This window comes from Medicago truncatula, chromosome 3 (assembly GCF_003473485.1).
Source record: "Medicago truncatula cultivar Jemalong A17 chromosome 3, MtrunA17r5.0-ANR, whole genome shotgun sequence".
NCBI classification, from domain to species: domain Eukaryota; kingdom Viridiplantae; phylum Streptophyta; class Magnoliopsida; order Fabales; family Fabaceae; genus Medicago; species Medicago truncatula.
In genome coordinates, this window is record NC_053044.1 from 35,376,111 (window position 1) to 35,396,287 (window position 20,177).

The 20,177-nt window shown below is 33.0% G+C and overlaps 2 protein-coding genes across 4 annotated transcripts; both read left to right on the plus strand.

Annotated features, from left to right (window-relative positions):
- The first annotated feature begins 10,828 nt into the window (after window positions 1-10,828).
- LOC11413798 (putative disease resistance protein At3g14460) lies at window positions 10,829-13,569 on the plus strand. 3 transcript variants are annotated; one of them, XM_039831434.1, is made up of 5 exons: window positions 10,829-10,999; window positions 11,121-11,182; window positions 11,912-11,993; window positions 12,115-12,377; window positions 12,602-13,569. In XM_039831434.1, the coding sequence occupies exons 2-5, from the start codon at window positions 11,124-11,126 to the stop codon at window positions 12,609-12,611; spliced, it is 414 nt and encodes a 137-aa protein (XP_039687368.1). In that variant the 5' UTR covers window positions 10,829-10,999; window positions 11,121-11,123; the 3' UTR covers window positions 12,612-13,569. The 3 variants fall into 3 exon arrangements, with proteins under 3 accessions (XP_039687368.1, XP_039687367.1, XP_003600931.2); XM_039831433.1 differs by having other exon boundaries at window positions 12,115-13,569; XM_003600883.4 differs by lacking the exon at window positions 10,829-10,999 and having other exon boundaries at window positions 11,079-11,182; window positions 12,115-13,569.
- Window positions 13,570-13,835: 266 nt separating this feature from the next.
- LOC11415854 (putative disease resistance protein At3g14460) lies at window positions 13,836-18,189 on the plus strand. Its single transcript, XM_003600885.3, has 5 exons — window positions 13,836-14,015; window positions 14,320-14,574; window positions 14,684-14,748; window positions 16,495-16,576; window positions 16,698-18,189. Exons 1-5 carry the CDS (start codon window positions 13,836-13,838, stop codon window positions 17,856-17,858), a joined length of 1,743 nt encoding a protein of 580 aa, XP_003600933.2. The 3' UTR covers window positions 17,859-18,189.
- Window positions 18,190-20,177: the final 1,988 nt, after the last annotated feature.

A 20,177-nucleotide genomic window follows, 5' to 3' on the forward strand; every position in this document is an offset into this window, starting at 1 on the left:
AAGTGCTTTGTCAAAAATTTGTTGTGATAGATGAGGACTTTTGTTTGGTGAAAGGACTTTCTCTACATTCAAGATGGTGCACAAAAGGTTAAAATAATTGGCAGTAAACAATCAAATAAGTATCTGACTTTGTAGGTTGTTTTTAAATAGGTTCCTGATTTTTTTAATATTTTAAAAAGATCTCTAGGGTGCGTTTGATTTGCTAAAAAATGAAGGACATGACAGAACAACTCCAGTTGTCCAGTGTTTGATTTGTAAAACTGTTTCAGGTACAGGACAAACTGGAGGCAAGAGACACGACAAAAACTGATATTTTTGTGCCTCAGCAAACCACAGCACAACTTTTTGTCCCACGTACAAGTTGTCTAAAATATCAAAATAGCATTTTGTCCCCCAAAAATCGTATAAAACAAAAAATTATTCAATGTCATAAAAATTTGTCCTGTGTTGTTCTCCCTTGTATTGTGCTGTTCTTTCTTGTACTGTTCTGTACTGTACTTGCTATTTTGCAAACCAAACACACCCGTCTATCAAATTTTAGTTATATTACTCTTTCAATAAACATGCTAGGGGTCAAATCTGCCAAATTTTAGTTATATTACTCTTTCAATAAATATGATAGGGACTGAATTGATAGTAACTTGTTAAATATAAGGACTAACTTGATAGTTTAATAGAGTTGTGAACCTCTTTGAAATACTTACAATTTTAGGGATCTATTTGAATGTGTTCTACAAAATCAAAGATTAAGTTGGCGGTTTACTCAAATAATTGGTTTTCATATGAATTATTCAAGATTGTCGAGAATGGTAAGGATACTTTGCTCTTGCTTGACTCTATGGCAAGGATACTTTGCTCTGGCTTGACTCTTGGGTAGATGGAAGTCTCTGTGTGATAGGTTTAGTAGGTTATTCGATTTGGTGCAAATAAACAGATTTTGGTAGCAAATATGTATAGGGATGCTTTGGTGTTGCGGGTGAGGGTTGGGGTTGAGGAGAGAGTTATTTCGATGGGAGAAGGAGTTGGTAGCGGAGTCTTTCTTTGCTTGGTAACTTTTATTTGTAGGATAATGTGGATAATAGATGAGGTTGAAAGATAGTTACAGTATTTAACGAAGAATTTGGTAGAAAAGTGCCTCTCTTTCTTTCTTTGGATCCGGATCCTCTCAATCAGTATTTTCTCTCAATCCTCTCAATATATTCAAACATTTCTTTGAAAAAAAAAGTCAAACATTAATTTAATCTAACGGAGATGAAAAATTGAAGGAACAAATTATTAAAACAAACATATTCCACAAAATAGAACACAATCCTAATAGCGCATAGAACCGTTCTAACGTCGACGTGTCTTTTCTGTGTGTATCTTCTCTCTTTTATTTTTATTGATTTTTTTAGAGTTGTTATGTCTTCTTTCGATGTATATCTGCAATGCCCACTAACCAATTTCTCCTTCAACTTATTTTACACAACTATAGTCTTGTGATATCACCGACACGTACAAATCATTTGAGTTAAGAGGCCAACATCACGCTGAACAAGTTATTTCAAATTTACGGTTAACTTGATTACAGGGAAAATATTATTTTGGATGCATGAAGTGTTTGTATTTTGGAAGCAGGGAGGAGGACAACTGATAGCATTCAACAAACCTTTTGTTTGCCAATGATATTCACCAGGGCCGTTCCTAGCGTTTAAGGGGCCTTAGACATAGTTTGAAAAAATGGGCCCTTACATAATACATCATAACTTTTTTAGTTTCTTGTTATGATTTTACTAACGCTTCATTTTTTTTTCTTCGCTTTTCACTATAAGATAAAAGCTTTTTTAGGCAACATCTTCAAATAAATCAAATACTCCATAGAAACCAAAACTAAACAAAATACCATAGGATTAGAGAACAATAGCTTCTCCGAAGTAAACTGAAATTTTAGCACCTAAATAGTCGACACTGAATTTTTGACATCTAATGATAGTAAAACCAAAAAAATAAAAGTATATCAACACGTAATTAATTAAATTTTAGACATTTGGATACAAAATTCTCCAATGCTAAACACATAACAACAATAATACTTGATAAACAAAATTAGTGTTAAATTTTTTAGAGTAATCTAAGATACAATAACTCATTTGTTATACTACAAATAAATCATCCATCTTTTTATATGCTATAAGTACCAAGTTTATATTACTATATTGATATAATTAATTTATTTTAGATACTTTCAAGGCAAGATTAAGATTAATTTCTCTAGTATGCCCATTTTCAACTAAAATATAATTTATTTTGTTATGAGAATTTTCCCAATTTTCTGGATAATAAATATCACATATATTTTTAATATTAGTAAGACACATTATTAGGAACAAAGGGCCCCAAAAAATATAAAAAAAATTCTTGGCACATTATTAGAAAGAAAGGGCCAATTTTTTTTGGGAGGGTGTATATAGAAAGCTTTTTTTCATATGGGGTATATATAGCAAATTGCATCAAAAAGGCCAGAACAATAACAGACTGCAGCCCAGCTTTTCATATCAATTTTCGGGCCTGCCAATATTTGACTATATAAACCACCATAAAACCAATTCTTACTATATACACCCCCACCAATAAAAAAATTTAGGGCCCCCTACCGGCATGGGCCCTAGGCCGTCGCACTCGTGGCCTATGCCTAGGGCCGGCCCTGATATTCACGACATATACATAATCACATGCGTAACAGGATAAAGAAAGAAATCTAAAATTGAGAGACGAAAGGGAGTAGTGCTCATGTAGCAAAAGCTGAGACGGTGAAAACAAAGTCAAAGTAAACTAGTGTATGAATTCGTCCTTGGATTTTTACGGGTCGGTCAAATTCATCCCTTAATTATGCGAAATATCAATTTAGTACTTGAATTTGCTAAATGTCAATCAAGTTAGTCCTTTGTTCAAACAGAGCGTTAACGGGGCCGACGTGGCCATTAACCTCTCACGTGTCAGACGCCACGTAGGCAATGACTAATTTTGCTGATAATAACAAATATTTCAAAGAACTAAATTGATTGCTTTGCAGAACATGTTTTGACTTTCTTCCCAAACGACTCTTTTCTTCCCCAATGACTCTTTCTTCCATAGTTGTATAAAATTGGAACTCTAATTACACAATCTGCAATCTACACTCTAAAATCACCAAAATTTCCTCCAATAATAAGTGGTTCAGTTCTTCCCCAATTGAAAAAACTTCAAACCCTAATTTTTTCGTATTGAATTTGAAAGCCAAAATCCTCAAAATTTCTTGAAGCAAGACTATTGAAATTGAATCTAAAATGACGGGGGTGGGAATATGGGAAAAAACAGTTATGAAAGTCGAGCTTCATCTTCAAGATCCAAGTTTAATGGTTGAAAAGAGGTTGAAGATGATTCAGAAATGTAACCTCTCTGTAATAATATTTCCATCAAATTAGTCCCTAAATTATTTCTCTATCTATCAAATAGATTCATACGTTATATTAAAAATCCATCAAATAAGTCCCTGAATTGTTTAATCAGATATCAAATTGATCGTTGAAGCATATATGTACAAAATTAAGTAAAAAAGCTAGAACACACAAATTGAAATTGAAATTGAAATATTACATAAGTAAAAGTCATGGGTCATAAGTCATAAGTCTGAGAAATTACATAGGTAAAGCAACCAAACTATGGGGCATTAACAAGTCATAAGTCTTAAATAAAGATAAGCAAAAAGAAACTCAACTATGAGGCATAATTCTAATTAGCCTAAATATTACAAATTCAAAACAACTTTTAAACTCCACGAAGCATCACTTCTTTGGAAATCCGGAAGTTGGTATAAACTCCATGAATTTAGTAGGTTGAGTCGAACCGGGTGGACCATAGGTTGGATATGGAACCCTAATTATGCCAGCAGAAGTTGGATGAGCTGGTGCAGGACCTCTCATTGGTGTTTGCTTAGGCCTATCAGCTGAAAGAAACGGACCTCTAAGGTCATACATCCTTGGTGCAACAACCTGAAATTGAAAATTCAATCAAATTAGTCCCTAAAATTATAACATACTCAATCATATCAGTCCTTCAATTAATAAACTAATTGCCAAATCGATCCTTAAAATTTAAGAGTCATACATGTCCAGCATTTGTAACAAAATTTCCTGCAGTTTCTGCATTTCCATGCACAACATTTTATGGCACAAAGTTAGGAGCATTTTTTGACACAACATTTTCAGCATTTTCAGGCACAACCTCCAAACAAAATAACTGTCTAAAAAACACAACAAATACAAACAAAGAACAAAGCAAGCATTAACGATCACATAAATAATAAAAACAAAATGATAAAAATTTAAAACAAAAAAACGGACAAAAAAAGGGTGAATACGAACACATAAACTTGATAAACTAGAGGAAAGGTGTTACCTTTAGCCACAGCCGAACACAGAAACTTCAAAACCGCGAGAATCGCCGGAGATGACGATGATTTTATAGAGGTGGGAATGGAGAAAGTTTTAGCGGGAAGGAGAATGTTCAATGACGTTTTTGATATTTTTGAGTGAAATGTGAGGAAGGAGGTATGAGTAATACAAGGGAAAAATTGGAATAACATAAAAAATTAAACTGAAAAGTGAAAACTGGAATTTTTCCACTATCCATCAAATTAGTCCTTGAACATATGGCTTCCTTTTTGCCACGTGTACAAGACAACACAGCATGCAAGGCGACAAATCAGCATGGCTAACGGAGCACTTGGACGGAGGGACCTTTTTGATAGACATCTGACAAATTCAGGGACTAAGTTGATATTTCGCATAATTGATGGTTGAATTTGACCGATCCGTGAAAATTCAAGGACGAATTTGATGGTTCACTCCTTTTTTAATTGTTTCACGTGTTTTGTCCTTCAACCATCGAATTGATCCAAGGCCTGTGAATAGTGCAGGAGAGATTGAAGGAGAGAACACTGCGGAAGAGGATCCATGTGCTCTTTTGTGCAGTCATGTGGAAAACATGTTCCCTTGATGGTTTTCTTGCACACTCGAAGATTGTTGAATAATCCACAAAATCTAATCTTACTTTATTATGGACTCTTGTATATGTGCGTGTGATTTTGTTTAAAGGATTTATATGCGTTTTTCTATTTTTTTTTATTTTTGGGTAAAAACACACACAACCATCATTTTCACATTTGTATCATTAGACGGTTCGTATTTTTACAAAATCTAGTTGTATGGTGCTAGACAAAACAACCACAAAAAAGAAGAAAAGAAACACTACTCCATAACACTCATATAAATAAAAGGGTGCCGCCACCGGTCATTATAATTAAAAGCTGAAGTTAATTTATTAGCCTTTACCCAAGAAAAAGACACAAACTTCACTTTATCTAAAAGTTGTGCTAAATCTTGTGCTTGAGTTGCAAAGTTTGACTAAGTAATAATGTCATACTCAAACTCTTTACAACTCTAATAATATCATACTCAAACTCTTTACAACTCAAGTGATACACTTATCTTTTCTTTAGACAGTTCGTATTTTCTTTTTAAACTGATTTAATTCTTTTAAAAAAATTATTTGCAAAAAAATGAGAGTCATAATTGTTAATAACATGACATTTTTAAATTTGGTTAAAAATATATATATTCAAGATTTAAAATGTGATAAGACAAAAACATGATTTGATTTGATATATTTATAAGTACTTAAAAATGTCTTGTGTGAGTTAGGTGGTAAGGTGTTCGTCGTTTGTGTTGTATGAGTTTAATTTTACTATATTGGGTAAAAAAAATTATTTATTTTTTTGAAAAAATTGGGTAAACAATTTTGGTGGTTGGAAACAGGTCCATGGGGATTATCGTTTCAAGTGCTTTGTCAAAAATTTGTTGTGATAGATGGAGATGTATTCTCAGGTGTTTGAGAACTTTTGTTTGGTGAAATGACTTTCTCTATATCCAAGATGGTGCACAAAAGGTTAAAATAATTGGTAGTAAACAATCAAATAAGTATCGGACTTCGTAGGTTGTTTTTAAACAGGTTCCTGATTTTTTTAATATTTTAAAAAGATCTCTAAGTATGCTAGGGACTGAATTGATGGTAACTTGTTAAATATAAGGACTAATTTGATAGTTTAATAGAGTTGTAGACCTCTTTGAAATACTTACAATTTTAGGGATCTGTTTGAAAGTGTTCTACAAAATTAAAGATTAAGTTGGCGGTTTACTCAAATAATTGGTTTTCATATGAATTGTTCAAGATTGTCGAGAATGGTAAGGATACTTTGCTCTTGCTTGACTCTATGGCAAGGATACTTTGCTCTGGCTTGACTCTTGGGTAGATGGAAGTCTTTGTGTGATAGGTTTAGTAGGTTTTCGATTTGGTGTCAAATAAACTGATTTTGGTTGCAAATATGTATAGGGATGCTTTGGTGTTGCGGGTGAGGGTTGGGGTTGAGGAGAGAGTTATTTCGATGGGAGAAGGAGTTGGTAGCGGAGTCTTTCTTTGCTTGGTAACTTTTATTTATAGGATAATGTGGATAACAAATTAAGTTGAAAGATAGTTACTCGGTAAATGAGGTATACAATATTTAATGAAGAATTTGGCAGAAAAGTGCTTCTCTTTCTTTTGTGGGATCCATGCGCTCTTTTGTGCAGTCATGTGGAAAACATGTTCCCATGATTGTTTTCTTGCACACTTGAAGATGAAAATTGATGTATAAACATGTTATAAGGCTAAAAAAAAACACATATAAAAGATGAAAATATCCTTCGATAGTTAACTACCGAGAGAAATAGAACCGGCTGCAGTTATTTACCAAGGAAAACTTCGGCAATTAACTGCCAACTTAAAACCTGAAATTAGATAAGGAAATACACCTAAGTTTTTCCTTAATTAAATATAATTCTTTAATAAGGAAATATTTGTAATTAATTTCATTGATGTCTATCATTATTCATCAGTTTGACTAACCTATTATTACTTTATAATATTTAAGATGATTTTAATTCAAATAATTATACGGGAAATTATGAATGGTACGGCATATTTGTCGGCGAAAATAAACGAATTAGCGGAAGCTGAATATTTTCATCCTATAAACATTTTCAACTTCAAAATATATGTTTATATTCCTTCAAAAAAAAATATGTTTATATTCCTTCAAAAAAAATATATGTTTATATAACACAATGAAATTGCTTTCTGAAATCTTTTCTTCATAATATTGCCGACTCCACAGTTAGTTTACTGCCATGAGGCAAGAGCACTATTAAGAATAAATATTAAGAATATATATTGGTCAAGATTAAGATTTTTTTTTATTAGGGTGTTCTATTTTTATTTGTTTATATTAATCTATATTTTTATTCAGAAAAACCTCTTTGATAATTACAAATATTGCTGGTTAGTCAAACCTACGAAAAATGATAGACATCAATGAAATTAATTACAAATAATTATAAATATTTCCTTATTAAAGAATTAAATTTAATTAAGGAAAAACTTAGGTGTACTTCCTTATTTAATTTCAGGTTTTAAGTTCATCGGCAGTTAACTGCCGAAGTTTTCCTCTGTAACTAACTGCAGCCGGTTCTTTTTTCATCGGCAGTTAACTACCAAGTGATATTTTCGTCTTTTATATGTGTTTTCAGCCTTATAACGTGTGTATACATCAATTTTCCTCGAAAATTGATGAATAATCCACAAAATCTAACAAAACTTCAATTACGCCTTGAAATTGCACGATGTTAATCAATTTACCCCCTCCGTCAAATTCTTCTGTTAGTCAACTTGACGTTTTGCAAACACCCCCATGCCCCATGAACTTGAAAATTTATATATATTTTTTCTTATCCTTAACTCAAAAGATATTAAAGGTAAACAATTAACGGTTAACTTTGAGTATACTCTACATATGGACCTTAGAATTTCCAGTTTTGTAAAATTTCTATAGTTTTTGTTGAAGTGGGAATTTCTATTTTATTTTTTATTTCAAAATAATTGAGTTATGAACAATTAATTTCAAAACAAAAAATTATTTTATTTGGAACTAAATAACATCAACAAATGAATTCAAAATTTGATATGATCAATTACTTTTCTGATAAGACATATTATTAAAAAGAATAGATAAAATATGTCCAAAAAATCAATAAATGGTTTTTTTTTTCTCTTTATGAATAAATTTTATTCAATTTTAGTGTCTTTTTACTTTTAAAGAGACTATTTAGTTTGAGGGACAAAAAACACACATATTTTGTAATAAATGGTTTCAAAATAAGGACTTAAAGTGAAATGTACGCAGGGATCAAATTTTAAAAAATTATTTTATAAGGGTTAATAATTAATACATCTAACCTTAATATAAAACAAAGAATGATTGCAAAGAAGATATTATTGAAATACCTGCATAGTTGATAATCAGTCATTTTGTAGCTTGAGATAACATGCACAAGGATATATAAATGCAAAGAAGAATATGTAAACCAATCTGCTTTCATGATTTATTTTACATTTACATGATAATAAAAGTAAACTTGAAGAGAGAACTTACAACTAGGGCGGCATTTAGGGTGGGTGAGGGAAAGAATTTCCCTCCATGGGAAAGCTGATTTTAACCATATTTAATAAAGAACAATCTTTTACAATGTCCTCCACACACTAGGTTTTATTCTCTTTGTCTTCAACCTTACTATCATCAACTCCATCTCCATGAGACACTGGTAAACCTGTCACCAACACCGATTTTAATATTCACTTTAAAAACTACAATCATATTTTTCTTATCTCTTTCAATAGTTTTTATTTCAATATACAATGTCAAATGAGTCATTATTTTTCTTGAACATTGATTTTCATTTGTGTCCATGGATGAAACTCATAATTTGCAATTTACAAGTTCTTCACCGACGAATCCAACTGTTTTATTATTGAACGAATCTGAGGAAATAATTTTCATTTGTGTTAACTGTGAACAAATCCAAAATCAAAACCCCAATTGTTTTATTGAACGTTCTCGTCGAATTTGGGTCAGGATGACATGAATCTGGGTCAGGTCAGTCGAAATCTGACGTGGGTTTGCGTTGGAGAGTTGATTTATGGTGATGGAAAGAAGAAAGTAAGTATGACAAAGGTTGAGATATGAAGATGATGTGAATCTGAGACTGGATTTTGAGTCGGAATCATGTTTTTCGCTGCCGGGATGTCGCCGGTGAAGTTCTTACCGCCAAGATTGAGATGGGTCAGTGTTTTGAGGTCGTTAAGATTTGGCCGGTGAAGTAGTTCTGGAAGAGATCGAGGCACCTGAGCTTGGTACAGCCACGTCGGACACTTGATGGTGATGGAAAATCTGGGTTGGTATTTAAAGACAAGCCATTAATGGTGGTTGTGGGTGGAGGTTGATAAAGTTGAAGACAAACTAAACGATTCTGTCTGGATGGACCATGATAAAATCAGTGCTCCACTTTAATCTAATGGTAAACAAACAACTTTCCTATGATGGGAAAATCTTTCCCTCACCCACTCTAACTAAATGCCACCTACAACTAATATTGACTAAACTTTGAATTTATTCATAAAAAAAAAAAAAAAAACTATTTTTATTTATTTATGGGTATGCATATAAATCCATGGATGAATTATAATGACTCTAAAAATTGATTTGACAAACCATCCATTTGGAAACAACATAGACTTACATTGTTGGATATGACTTAATTGAACTTAGAATGAACTAGAAACTTTGAATTTTGACGTAGGGATAGTTTGTGCGATTGATTTATAACAAAACTTTGGATCGCCGAAAATCGAGTTCGTATTTCTTCCTTAGCCCGCTTAGGTTTTATTCAACGGTCAAATTAATTATATAGAAGAGAAATTCTTAGTTGGATACAACTACAAATCAAAAAATTTGGACACACAAAAATTAATTGTGTCAATATAAATTTTATTTAGGCTTGTGTCAATTAAATAATGGTAGGCTCGTGTCAACACATAATAAAATGAATTAAATCATTGATTAATTGTCCCCTATTCAAAACTGGTAACAACAATTAAATACAATTAATATACAAAAAAATCATAAGTGTATTGTTGGTACAGTTTGTAATATTCAATTGTGCAATATGTTACTGCTTACTGGTTCGAATCTTGGGTGGTCCATTTTTGTTTTTTTTTTTTGCCATTTTTTTTCATTAGTCATCTTCTTCGCCCGCGAGTTTAAAACGGGTCGTTTCGACCCATGATCTGACCCGACCAGATCTCGCTCGATACATAGTAAAATTCAACGATTTTTACGTTGTTTTGATCGGATTTGAATGGCAAGGTGAAATCACATACATATTTTGCAAATCGCAGTAATGTTTTTTAAGGTTCTTGCAAAAACAAATTGTTTAAAATCTTTGATTTTTCACGGATGTTACATCGTTTTACACAGTAATTTCGAAAAATAGTTATTCACACAAGAGAAATCTCATCAAATTGTAAAACAAAATATGGATTATGCGGAAAACTGAATCTCGGAATGAAAACATGAAGATGGGGAAAGAAAACTAAGGTGAGAGGTGAGAACCAAGCTCATAACACACGTGTTGTTTCTAAGAGCGGTGTGAATTACTATTACTACCTCCATGTTTCACTTTTGGGGGGTGTATTCAACAAAAACAATAAATGATATATTAATCAATATAATATGTTTCTCTTTTTTAATGTTTTCTTTTTAGCATGTCACCAACCGCCACCTGTCCTTCAATGCACAAATTGTGCATGGTGCACAAATCTTGTATTTGTGCATTCTAAATGCCACCGTCTCTAACACCTAGAGACGAGGATAAAGAAGGGAACGAAAATTCAAGGATGGAAGCTTTGTGGGGCTAAAATCGATAAATCACATGTCAGTTTGAAGGATAGCATTGAATCGGGGTGAAAAATTCTGAACGCACGTTTGAAGGTTCTCAACGCGGTAACCAAACACGAAGCACGCGGTGATATTGTGATCTCCAAGAAGAAGAGGGTGAGTTTGCCTTAATCTCCGAAGTTTCAGATTTTTTCTGTCTCTTTATTTTTGTTTGTATTTTGAAGTTTCTCGTTTTTGCCCTTTGTTTGGTCTGTTTTTCTGTATATCTTCTCTCCAGGCAATGGCAACACCACCAACTACACACGTTGATGATGATGCTGGATCGCATGGAGAAGTAGCGTGAGTATTTTATTTTCTTTTTCTTGTCAATAGTTGGCTAAATAGGACATTCCTTTATACATACAATTCAAGATTTCTCATACATATGGAGAGAAATGATTGTGCTTACAAATTACCTTCTATTAATTCAATCACATTTAATTTATTTTAGAAAAACATGTTATGTTATGTAGCTCGTGATTTAGAAAGAGTAAGTAGAAAGAGTTAATCCAAATTGTGACCCTTGAATCTAATATTAATTAATGATTATGATTAATTATTTGTTGACATGCTATGGATTCATGCAGATATATATTTTTGGCATGAATTCTAGAGAAAGTTTTTGTAATTTCTACATGCATGTTGTGGCTTTGTTTATATTGGTGGCAAAAATTATGCATGTTGTGGTTTTAAAGTTTTTTATTCATTTATTAAAAAAAAAGTTTTTTTATTCGTTATACCAAATGTACTTGTTCTGTAGTATCCTATAGTATCAAACACTTCCCTTTTTATAGTTTGTGCACGAAATAATATCTTAAGTGGTTTGTTTATCAGTACTTGTTCTGCATTATCTTATAGTATTAAACACTCCCCTTTTCATAGTTTGTACACGAAGTAATATCTTAAGTGGTTTGTTTATCGGTTGTGTCGGTGTACTTGTTATGTATTATCTTACTTGCAAGTGTCCACATCTGCTTATGTTTCACAATTCCTAAAAATGCCATCGTTTTATATATCGACTCTAAACAGAGGCAATGAGACACAGGGAAGGGTCGATGCGTTGTCAGTGGAGGCAAGACTGGATGCTGGTTCTGCCAATTCAGACCAAAAGGTTTTTTTTTTATCTTTCTTTATTTGATTTTGTTCTAATGAAAGCTTATTTGATTTTGTTCTCTAATGAAAACTCATTACCTTTTTTCTAGTTAACTTTGACCTTGTAATATTGTGATTAGGGTGCAAATAATATTGCAAAACGTTCTCAAGAAAGGATAGGAAGTGCATTCACACGAAACAGTTTACCTCAAGATTTTGATGATCAAGAGATATTGTATGAAACTTGCACTGTTTCTAATGCATCACAATTATTGGTTTTGGCACCCAAGTTGCAGAGCCTAAGAATTAAGGACTGCGAATCATTGGATGTCCTCCCAGATGGTTTGCTAGATGGATCAACCAGTCTTAAAGAATTGAAATTGATGAATTGTTCTGATCTAAGGTCCATCCCTTACCCTCCATCCCTGACTGAACTTTACATAAGCAAGTGTAGAAATTTTGAATTACTCCGATCGTCAAAATCAAGAGAGAATCTTTCCTTTATTCACAGATTGTCCATTGGGAATAGTTGTGATTCTCTCACTACCTTGACCTTAGATTTGTTCCCTAAACTCAAGATTCTTTTTATATGGAACTGTCCCAATCTAGTATCTTTTGATGTTACAGGGGTGCATAAGGGTGATTTTCCATTGGAATGTTTTGAAATAAGAGATTGCCCTGGATTGACGTCTTTCCCAGATGAAGGATTTCATACACCAAACCTACGTGCCTTCACCCTTTCCAATTGCAAGAATCTTAAAAAATTCCCCAATTTTATTGCCTCTCTCACATCTCTCCTCACATTATTTGTACTTAGATGTCCACATATTGAATGTTTTCCACATGGTGGTTTGCCTTCAAGCTTAATTCTAATCTCTATTGCATATTGTGACAAGCTTACATCACAAAAGGAATGGGGATTGGAAAATCTAAAATCTCTGACTACATTTAATATTGAAGGTGGATGTATAGGTCTGGAGTCATTTCCAGAGGAAAATCTTCTTCCCAGAAACATTATCTCTCTACACATCAGCAATTTAAAGAGTCTCAAGAAGCTGGACGACAAGGGCTTTCAACAACTTAATGCTCTTTGCACACTTAAAATTGATCGTTGCGACGTTCTGCAGTACTTGCCTGAACAGGGGCTTCCTTCCTCCCTAAATCAGCTCAATATCAGGGATTGCCCAGTGTTGACTCCAAGACTTAAACCCGAGACAGGAAAGTACTGGTGCAAGGTGGCTCATATTCCTCATATAGAAATTGATGACAAGAAAGTTGGGCAACCTTGGTATAGATATTGATGACCAAAAAGTGTTTGGGTCTGTGGACTAAAACACCAAAACTAGGCAAAATAATCATGTTACTTCTGTACTCTACCCAACTTTGCAGATTAATATTCGTTTCACTTTTTAACTATAGCTCTACTATTTTTAGCACAAAAGAGACCAATGGTTTAAATTTATCACTTACTATGTATCTAACATTTTCTGCATATTCCATGATAAGATTGCTTGTGTGTCATACATATGATGTTATGTGTTCATTATGTACTTTGTTAGCACTAGCGGTCTGCAAAGGCAGAAGTAATAGAAAATAACGAGTAGATGTGTAATTTGTTCAAAACTACAGTACCTTGAAAACTCAATTTCAACAGCAAGCAAAATCAAATGAAGGCAAGCCACCAAATTTATTCATCTATGTATCTATAGCAAGCAAAGTATAACGAATCATTAATCATTACCTTAACTTTGTTTGATACGGGATTCTTTTTTCGCTCTCAATTTTATCACAGCGATTCCGGGTGAAGTTGCGGAATTAAAAATTGAACGGTGGAGAAGCTTCTAACAGCGACACTGACGCGATGAAGAGCGAATCCGACGCGGTGATTAACAAGGGTGGTGCAACTCCGGCGCGGTTAAGAGCATATTCCGACGCGGTGGTCAACGATGATGCATTTACTTTAGAGGGTCGAAATGAAGGCAAAAGAAGAAAAGGGATTTTGTGTGTTTTTGAAGAAGATGAGGAATGTAGAGAAAGAAGGGTTAGGTCAGAGCCATTGTTTCCAATAAGATGGATATGCAACACTTTATTGGAAATCGATAACATTAATTATTTGTCATTTACAATGCACAGTAAACTTGAATTTGAATTGTGATTTGTGCTAGCCAGCAGCAAGATCAGATCTATGGGTGATAAATAAGTGGCGCCCAAAGGTGTAGATCCAAGTATTTTTAGATTAGATAACCCAAACAAAATGTATTTTTAGAAGAAAAAGATATGACGTGTGAGAAAAGCAAGAATCCTTAAAATTTTATCAAGTAATTGGGCCTTCTTTTAAAAATCAGATTTTTAATAACAAAAAGCCCAACCCCTTCTATGCTGTCCTTCTATGCTGTCCGTCGAACCTAGAGACGAGGGTAAAGAAGGGAACGAAAATTCAAGGATGGAAGCTTTGTGGGGCTAAAATCGATAAATCACATGTCAGTTTGAAGGATAGCACTGAATCGGGGTGGAAATTTCTGAACGCACCTTTGAAGGTTCTGAACGCGGTAACCAAACACGAAGCACGCGGTGATATTGTGATCTCCAAGAAGAAGAGGGTGAGTTTGCCTTAATCTCCGAAGTTTCAGATTTTATTTTTGTTTGTATTTTGAAGTTTCTCGTTTTTGCCCTTTGCTTGGTCTGTTTTTCTGTATATCTTCTCTCCAGGCAATGGCAACACCACCAACTACACACGTTGATGATGATGATGCTGGATCGCATGGAGAAGTAGCGTGAGTATTTTATTTTCTTTTTCTTGTCAATAGTTGGCTAAATAGCGTGGGTAACAAATTGTGATTAATTATTTGTTGAACTCAATAGAATCTTTTTTTATTCGATAGAAGATCAAATTGAATCATGTGTATTACTTAATCATATAGATTATCTAGAATTTTAATATCCAATTAAGTTACTGACTTAATCATAATGGTATAACCTAATTACGTATGGATTGGATTGGTTATTCTTTGAAATTCAGAGGTATAACATAATCAGATGGATCATTGAATTTCATTATTATGTTTTCTAAGCCAATTCTAGGAGTTGAAAACATACCCAGATTCGTAGGAGATAAAGGCTTACAACATGTTTTCAACGGTACACCGATTATTTGAGAATTGAAATTTTTGTGTTGGTGTTGAATTATTTAGGAAGAAGGTGCTGGGTTGATTATGAATAAAATAACCTTTCGGTAGGGATTACCAACAATAATTAATCACAATCATTAATTAATATTAGATTCAAGGGTCATGATTTGGAGTAACTCTTTCTACTTACTCTTAGAGTCAATGGATCCCTCCTCATATATATGAGCACAGGGAGTCATTTCCTTTTTCTTTGTGTAAAGAAAAAAGATGGTAGACTAATTGATATTTCTATATATGCGTGCACTGGAATGCTGGCACTGGAAAGGAATTGGACTATATGATGGTGGGACATTCCCCCATCCACGCCGGTCCATCCACACTTCTACTGGGTGTGATATTTTGCTATATCGGAACAGGGAAAGATACTGGACGGAGTTGTGCTTTTCCCACCTTGGCCAGGAAGAGATGTGAGACGAGGTTCTTCAACCATTACTTTTCTTCAACTTTGAATTCCGTTCTGTCAGTGTCAAGATCAGGTGGTAGCTTATTTGCTGTTGCTGGTGCTACTGGAGGATCTGGGTCTCGCTTACGAACATCAGAATCTCACTATCGATCCCAAACATAAAAATATAGATCACTAGCATCCGGCTCTTCCTAACGATCACGAAAGACAAGCACTAGGATCCCTACTTGAAGTTAATTCTGGATCTTACTCCAGATAACGAAGATCATAATCTCTATTACGAGCATCCGTAACTGCATAGCATCAGAATCTCACTATCAATCTGTAGTTGGCCAGCAGCATAGGCTAGGAACCATAGAACATGCCACAGTGCATGCCATAGCGATGATGACCACCATAGACCATAGTAGTGGATAGGTATATTAGTGTTAGCCACCTATATATATATATATATATATATATATATGACATGCTATGGATTCATGCAGATATATATATTTGGCATGAATTCTAGAGAAAGTTTTTGTAATTTCTACATGCATGTTGTGGCTTTGTTTATATTGGTGGCAAAAATTATGCATGTTGTGGTTTTAAAGTTTTTTATTCATTTATTAAAAAAAAGTTTTTTTATTCGTTATACCAAATGTACTTGTTCTGTAGTATCCTATAGTATCAAACACTTCCCTTTTTATAGTTTGTGCACGAAATAATATCTTAAGTGGTTTGTTTATCAGTACTTGTTCTGCATTATCTTATAGTATTAAACACTCCCCTTTTCATAGTTTGTACACGAAGTAATATCTTAAGTGGTTTGTTTATCGGTTGTGTCGGTGTACTTGTTATGTATTATCTTACTTGCAAGTGTCCACATCTGCTTATGTTTCACAATTCCTAAAAATGCCATCGTTTTATATATCGACTCTAAACAGAGGCAATGAGACACAGGGAAGGGTCGATGCGTTGTCAGTGGAGGCAAGACTGGATGCTGGTTCTGCCAATTCAGACCAAAAGGTTTTTTTTTTATCTTTCTTTATTTGATTTTGTTCTAATGAAAGCTTATTTGATTTTGTTCTCTAATGAAAACTCATTACCTTTTTTCTAGTTAACTTTGACCTTGTAATATTGTGATTAGGGTGCAAATAATATTGCAAAACGTTCTCAAGAAAGGATAGGAAGTGCATTCACACGAAACAGTTTACCTCAAGATTTTGATGATCAAGAGATATTGTATGAAACTTGCACTGTTTCTAATGCATCACAATTATTGGTTTTGGCACCCAAGTTGCAGAGCCTAAGAATTAAGGACTGCGAATCATTGGATGTCCTCCCAGATGGTTTGCTAGATGGATCAACCAGTCTTAAAGAATTGAAATTGATGAATTGTTCTGATCTAAGGTCCATCCCTTACCCTCCATCCCTGACTGAACTTTACATAAGCAAGTGTAGAAATTTTGAATTACTCCGATCGTCAAAATCAAGAGAGAATCTTTCCTTTATTCACAGATTGTCCATTGGGAATAGTTGTGATTCTCTCACTACCTTGACCTTAGATTTGTTCCCTAAACTCAAGATTCTTTTTATATGGAACTGTCCCAATCTAGTATCTTTTGATGTTACAGGGGTGCATAAGGGTGATTTTCCATTGGAATGTTTTGAAATAAGAGATTGCCCTGGATTGACGTCTTTCCCAGATGAAGGATTTCATACACCAAACCTACGTGCCTTCACCCTTTCCAATTGCAAGAATCTTAAAAAATTCCCCAATTTTATTGCCTCTCTCACATCTCTCCTCACATTATTTGTACTTAGATGTCCACATATTGAATGTTTTCCACATGGTGGTTTGCCTTCAAGCTTAATTCTAATCTCTATTGCATATTGTGACAAGCTTACATCACAAAAGGAATGGGGATTGGAAAATCTAAAATCTCTGACTACATTTAATATTGAAGGTGGATGTATAGGTCTGGAGTCATTTCCAGAGGAAAATCTTCTTCCCAGAAACATTATCTCTCTACACATCAGCAATTTAAAGAGTCTCAAGAAGCTGGACGACAAGGGCTTTCAACAACTTAATGCTCTTTGCACACTTAAAATTGATCGTTGCGACGTTCTGCAGTACTTGCCTGAACAGGGGCTTCCTTCCTCCCTAAATCAGCTCAATATCAGGGATTGCCCAGTGTTGACTCCAAGACTTAAACCCGAGACAGGAAAGTACTGGTGCAAGGTGGCTCATATTCCTCATATAGAAATTGATGACAAGAAAGTTGGGCAACCTTGGTATAGATATTGATGACCAAAAAGTGTTTGGGTCTGTGGACTAAAACACCAAAACTAGGCAAAATAATCATGTTACTTCTGTACTCTACCCAACTTTGCAGATTAATATTCGTTTCACTTTTTAACTATAGCTCTACTATTTTTAGCACAAAAGAGACCAATGGTTTAAATTTATCACTTACTATGTATCTAACATTTTCTGCATATTCCATGATAAGATTGCTTGTGTGTCATACATATGATGTTATGTGTTCATTATGTACTTTGTTAGCACTAGCGGTCTGCAAAGGCAGAAGTAATAGAAAATAACGAGTAGATGTGTAATTTGTTCTAATCTTTTGGTAGTTAGTAACTCTAACTAGAAAATTATTGGTCTTCTACTTAAGCTTCCTTCAGTATCTGGTTATTTAACCTTTAATTTGATCTATTTTGGCTTTCATGAAAATATTTAGGGCCCGTTTGTTATTTATTTTTTTTTCAAAATAGATTTTGGTAGTGTAATATGTTTTTGTTATAATTTTTTTAACAAAGAAATTTTCAAGAAAAACTTCAAATGAAAAATCCGTTTGAATATCATATCTTAAAATGTCATTCTAAGTATTTCAACATTTTAAATAGTGTCTTTAGAGCATTCGTTCGTTACCATAATTTTTTGGAAAATGTTAACGAGTGCTCTGGAGTAGGGGTGTTCATGTCCAATCCAATCTAATGCAAACCGCAAAAACCAAATCGAAAAACCAAAAATCGAAAAAAATAACCATAATTTTAAATAAATTGGATTGGTTTTCGGTTCTCTTTGTATAAACCGATCCAATCCAAACCTAAATATATACTTGTATGTATATTATTATATGAAATTTTTATAAATGTTTCCTTAATTTAAAATCTTTAATAATGTTGATTTTTTTCTTTCTTTTAAGAAATATTATTAAATTATGATTTTGTAACTATTTTACTTAACCTACTATTTTATTTTCTACTTATTTCATCTTTTTTGTAACCTTATATTTATATTAAATGTCATAAAATAATATATTTTCTTAAGAGAAAATGAAAAATTATACAGCAATGAAAACTGAAAACCAATCCAATCCGAACTGAAAAAATAAATTTGTGGATTGAATTGGATTTGATTTTAAAACCAAATCAATTGGATAAACAAATAACAAAACCGAAGTAATTGGATCGGATGGTTTTTCCTCCCAAAACCAAATCAATTCAATCCGCGAACACCCCTACTCTGAAGTATTTTTTAAGGACCATAAATAATAAGTATTTATGAAAATGCATGTAATCAATATATTAGAAATCAAAATATATGACTTTTTAAACAATAATTACTTATTTTAGAATGTTTAAAAAATGTTTCGGAAATACTCGTTAACAAAATCCTACTTTTTTACTAAACTTTGAGAATAATTAGCCCTTTAATTTTTTTCGATTCAACTCTCTTTCATAATGAATTAGTGCTCCTTGAAAAAAAAAAAGAGAATAATTAGTCGCTTTAATTTTTTTTCCAATTCAACTTTTTCATAATGACAAATCATGATCAAATTACATTGGATTATATATATATTTTTTTAAGGATAATTACGTTGGATTATTGTTCTCTTTTTTTTTTTTTGTCAAATAGTCTAGTGGCTAAAATTTACCTTTTTAAGGTGAATAAGTGGGGTGTCCGGAGTTCGAACCCCGACCCCTACATATAAAAATGCATGTCCATACAAACCGAACTATGTTCACGGGACAAAAAAAAAATTACAGTACTTTTATTCGACTAACTCATCTGTTTATATGCAATCAATCCCACAAAGCAAAAGAAACGACAAATAAGAAAAGAAGCATGGTAAGACACTTAAAAAAACTTTATATTTTTGAGGGAAAAAACCACTTTATTGTTTTTTTTTTATAGCAAAAACCACTTTATTGTTAGTTAAAGTACATAGTCATAAATTAAATTGTTTCGATTGTCCTTAGAACTACTCATCAAAAAAACTGATCGCTAAAAAAAAATTACTAAATGATATTTCATTCATTTAATTTGATAGAATATGTTAATACAAAACAAATTTGCTAAGAACAAATAAACAAACTTACCGATATCCATTTTAATAGCAAAATAACACGGTACAAAAGCAATGGTAATTTAACTTGTTAAGTATCAATTAATCTATCATATTTGTTCGGGGTCCAAGGACATTTAGATCTACAAATGATCATATAAAAGTTTAGATCAATACTACCTCATATTCGAGTAATTTTGTTTAGATCAAGATATATATATTCAAAATAAAATCTAGATTTTGTTCATATTCGAGTAATTTTTTAAAAT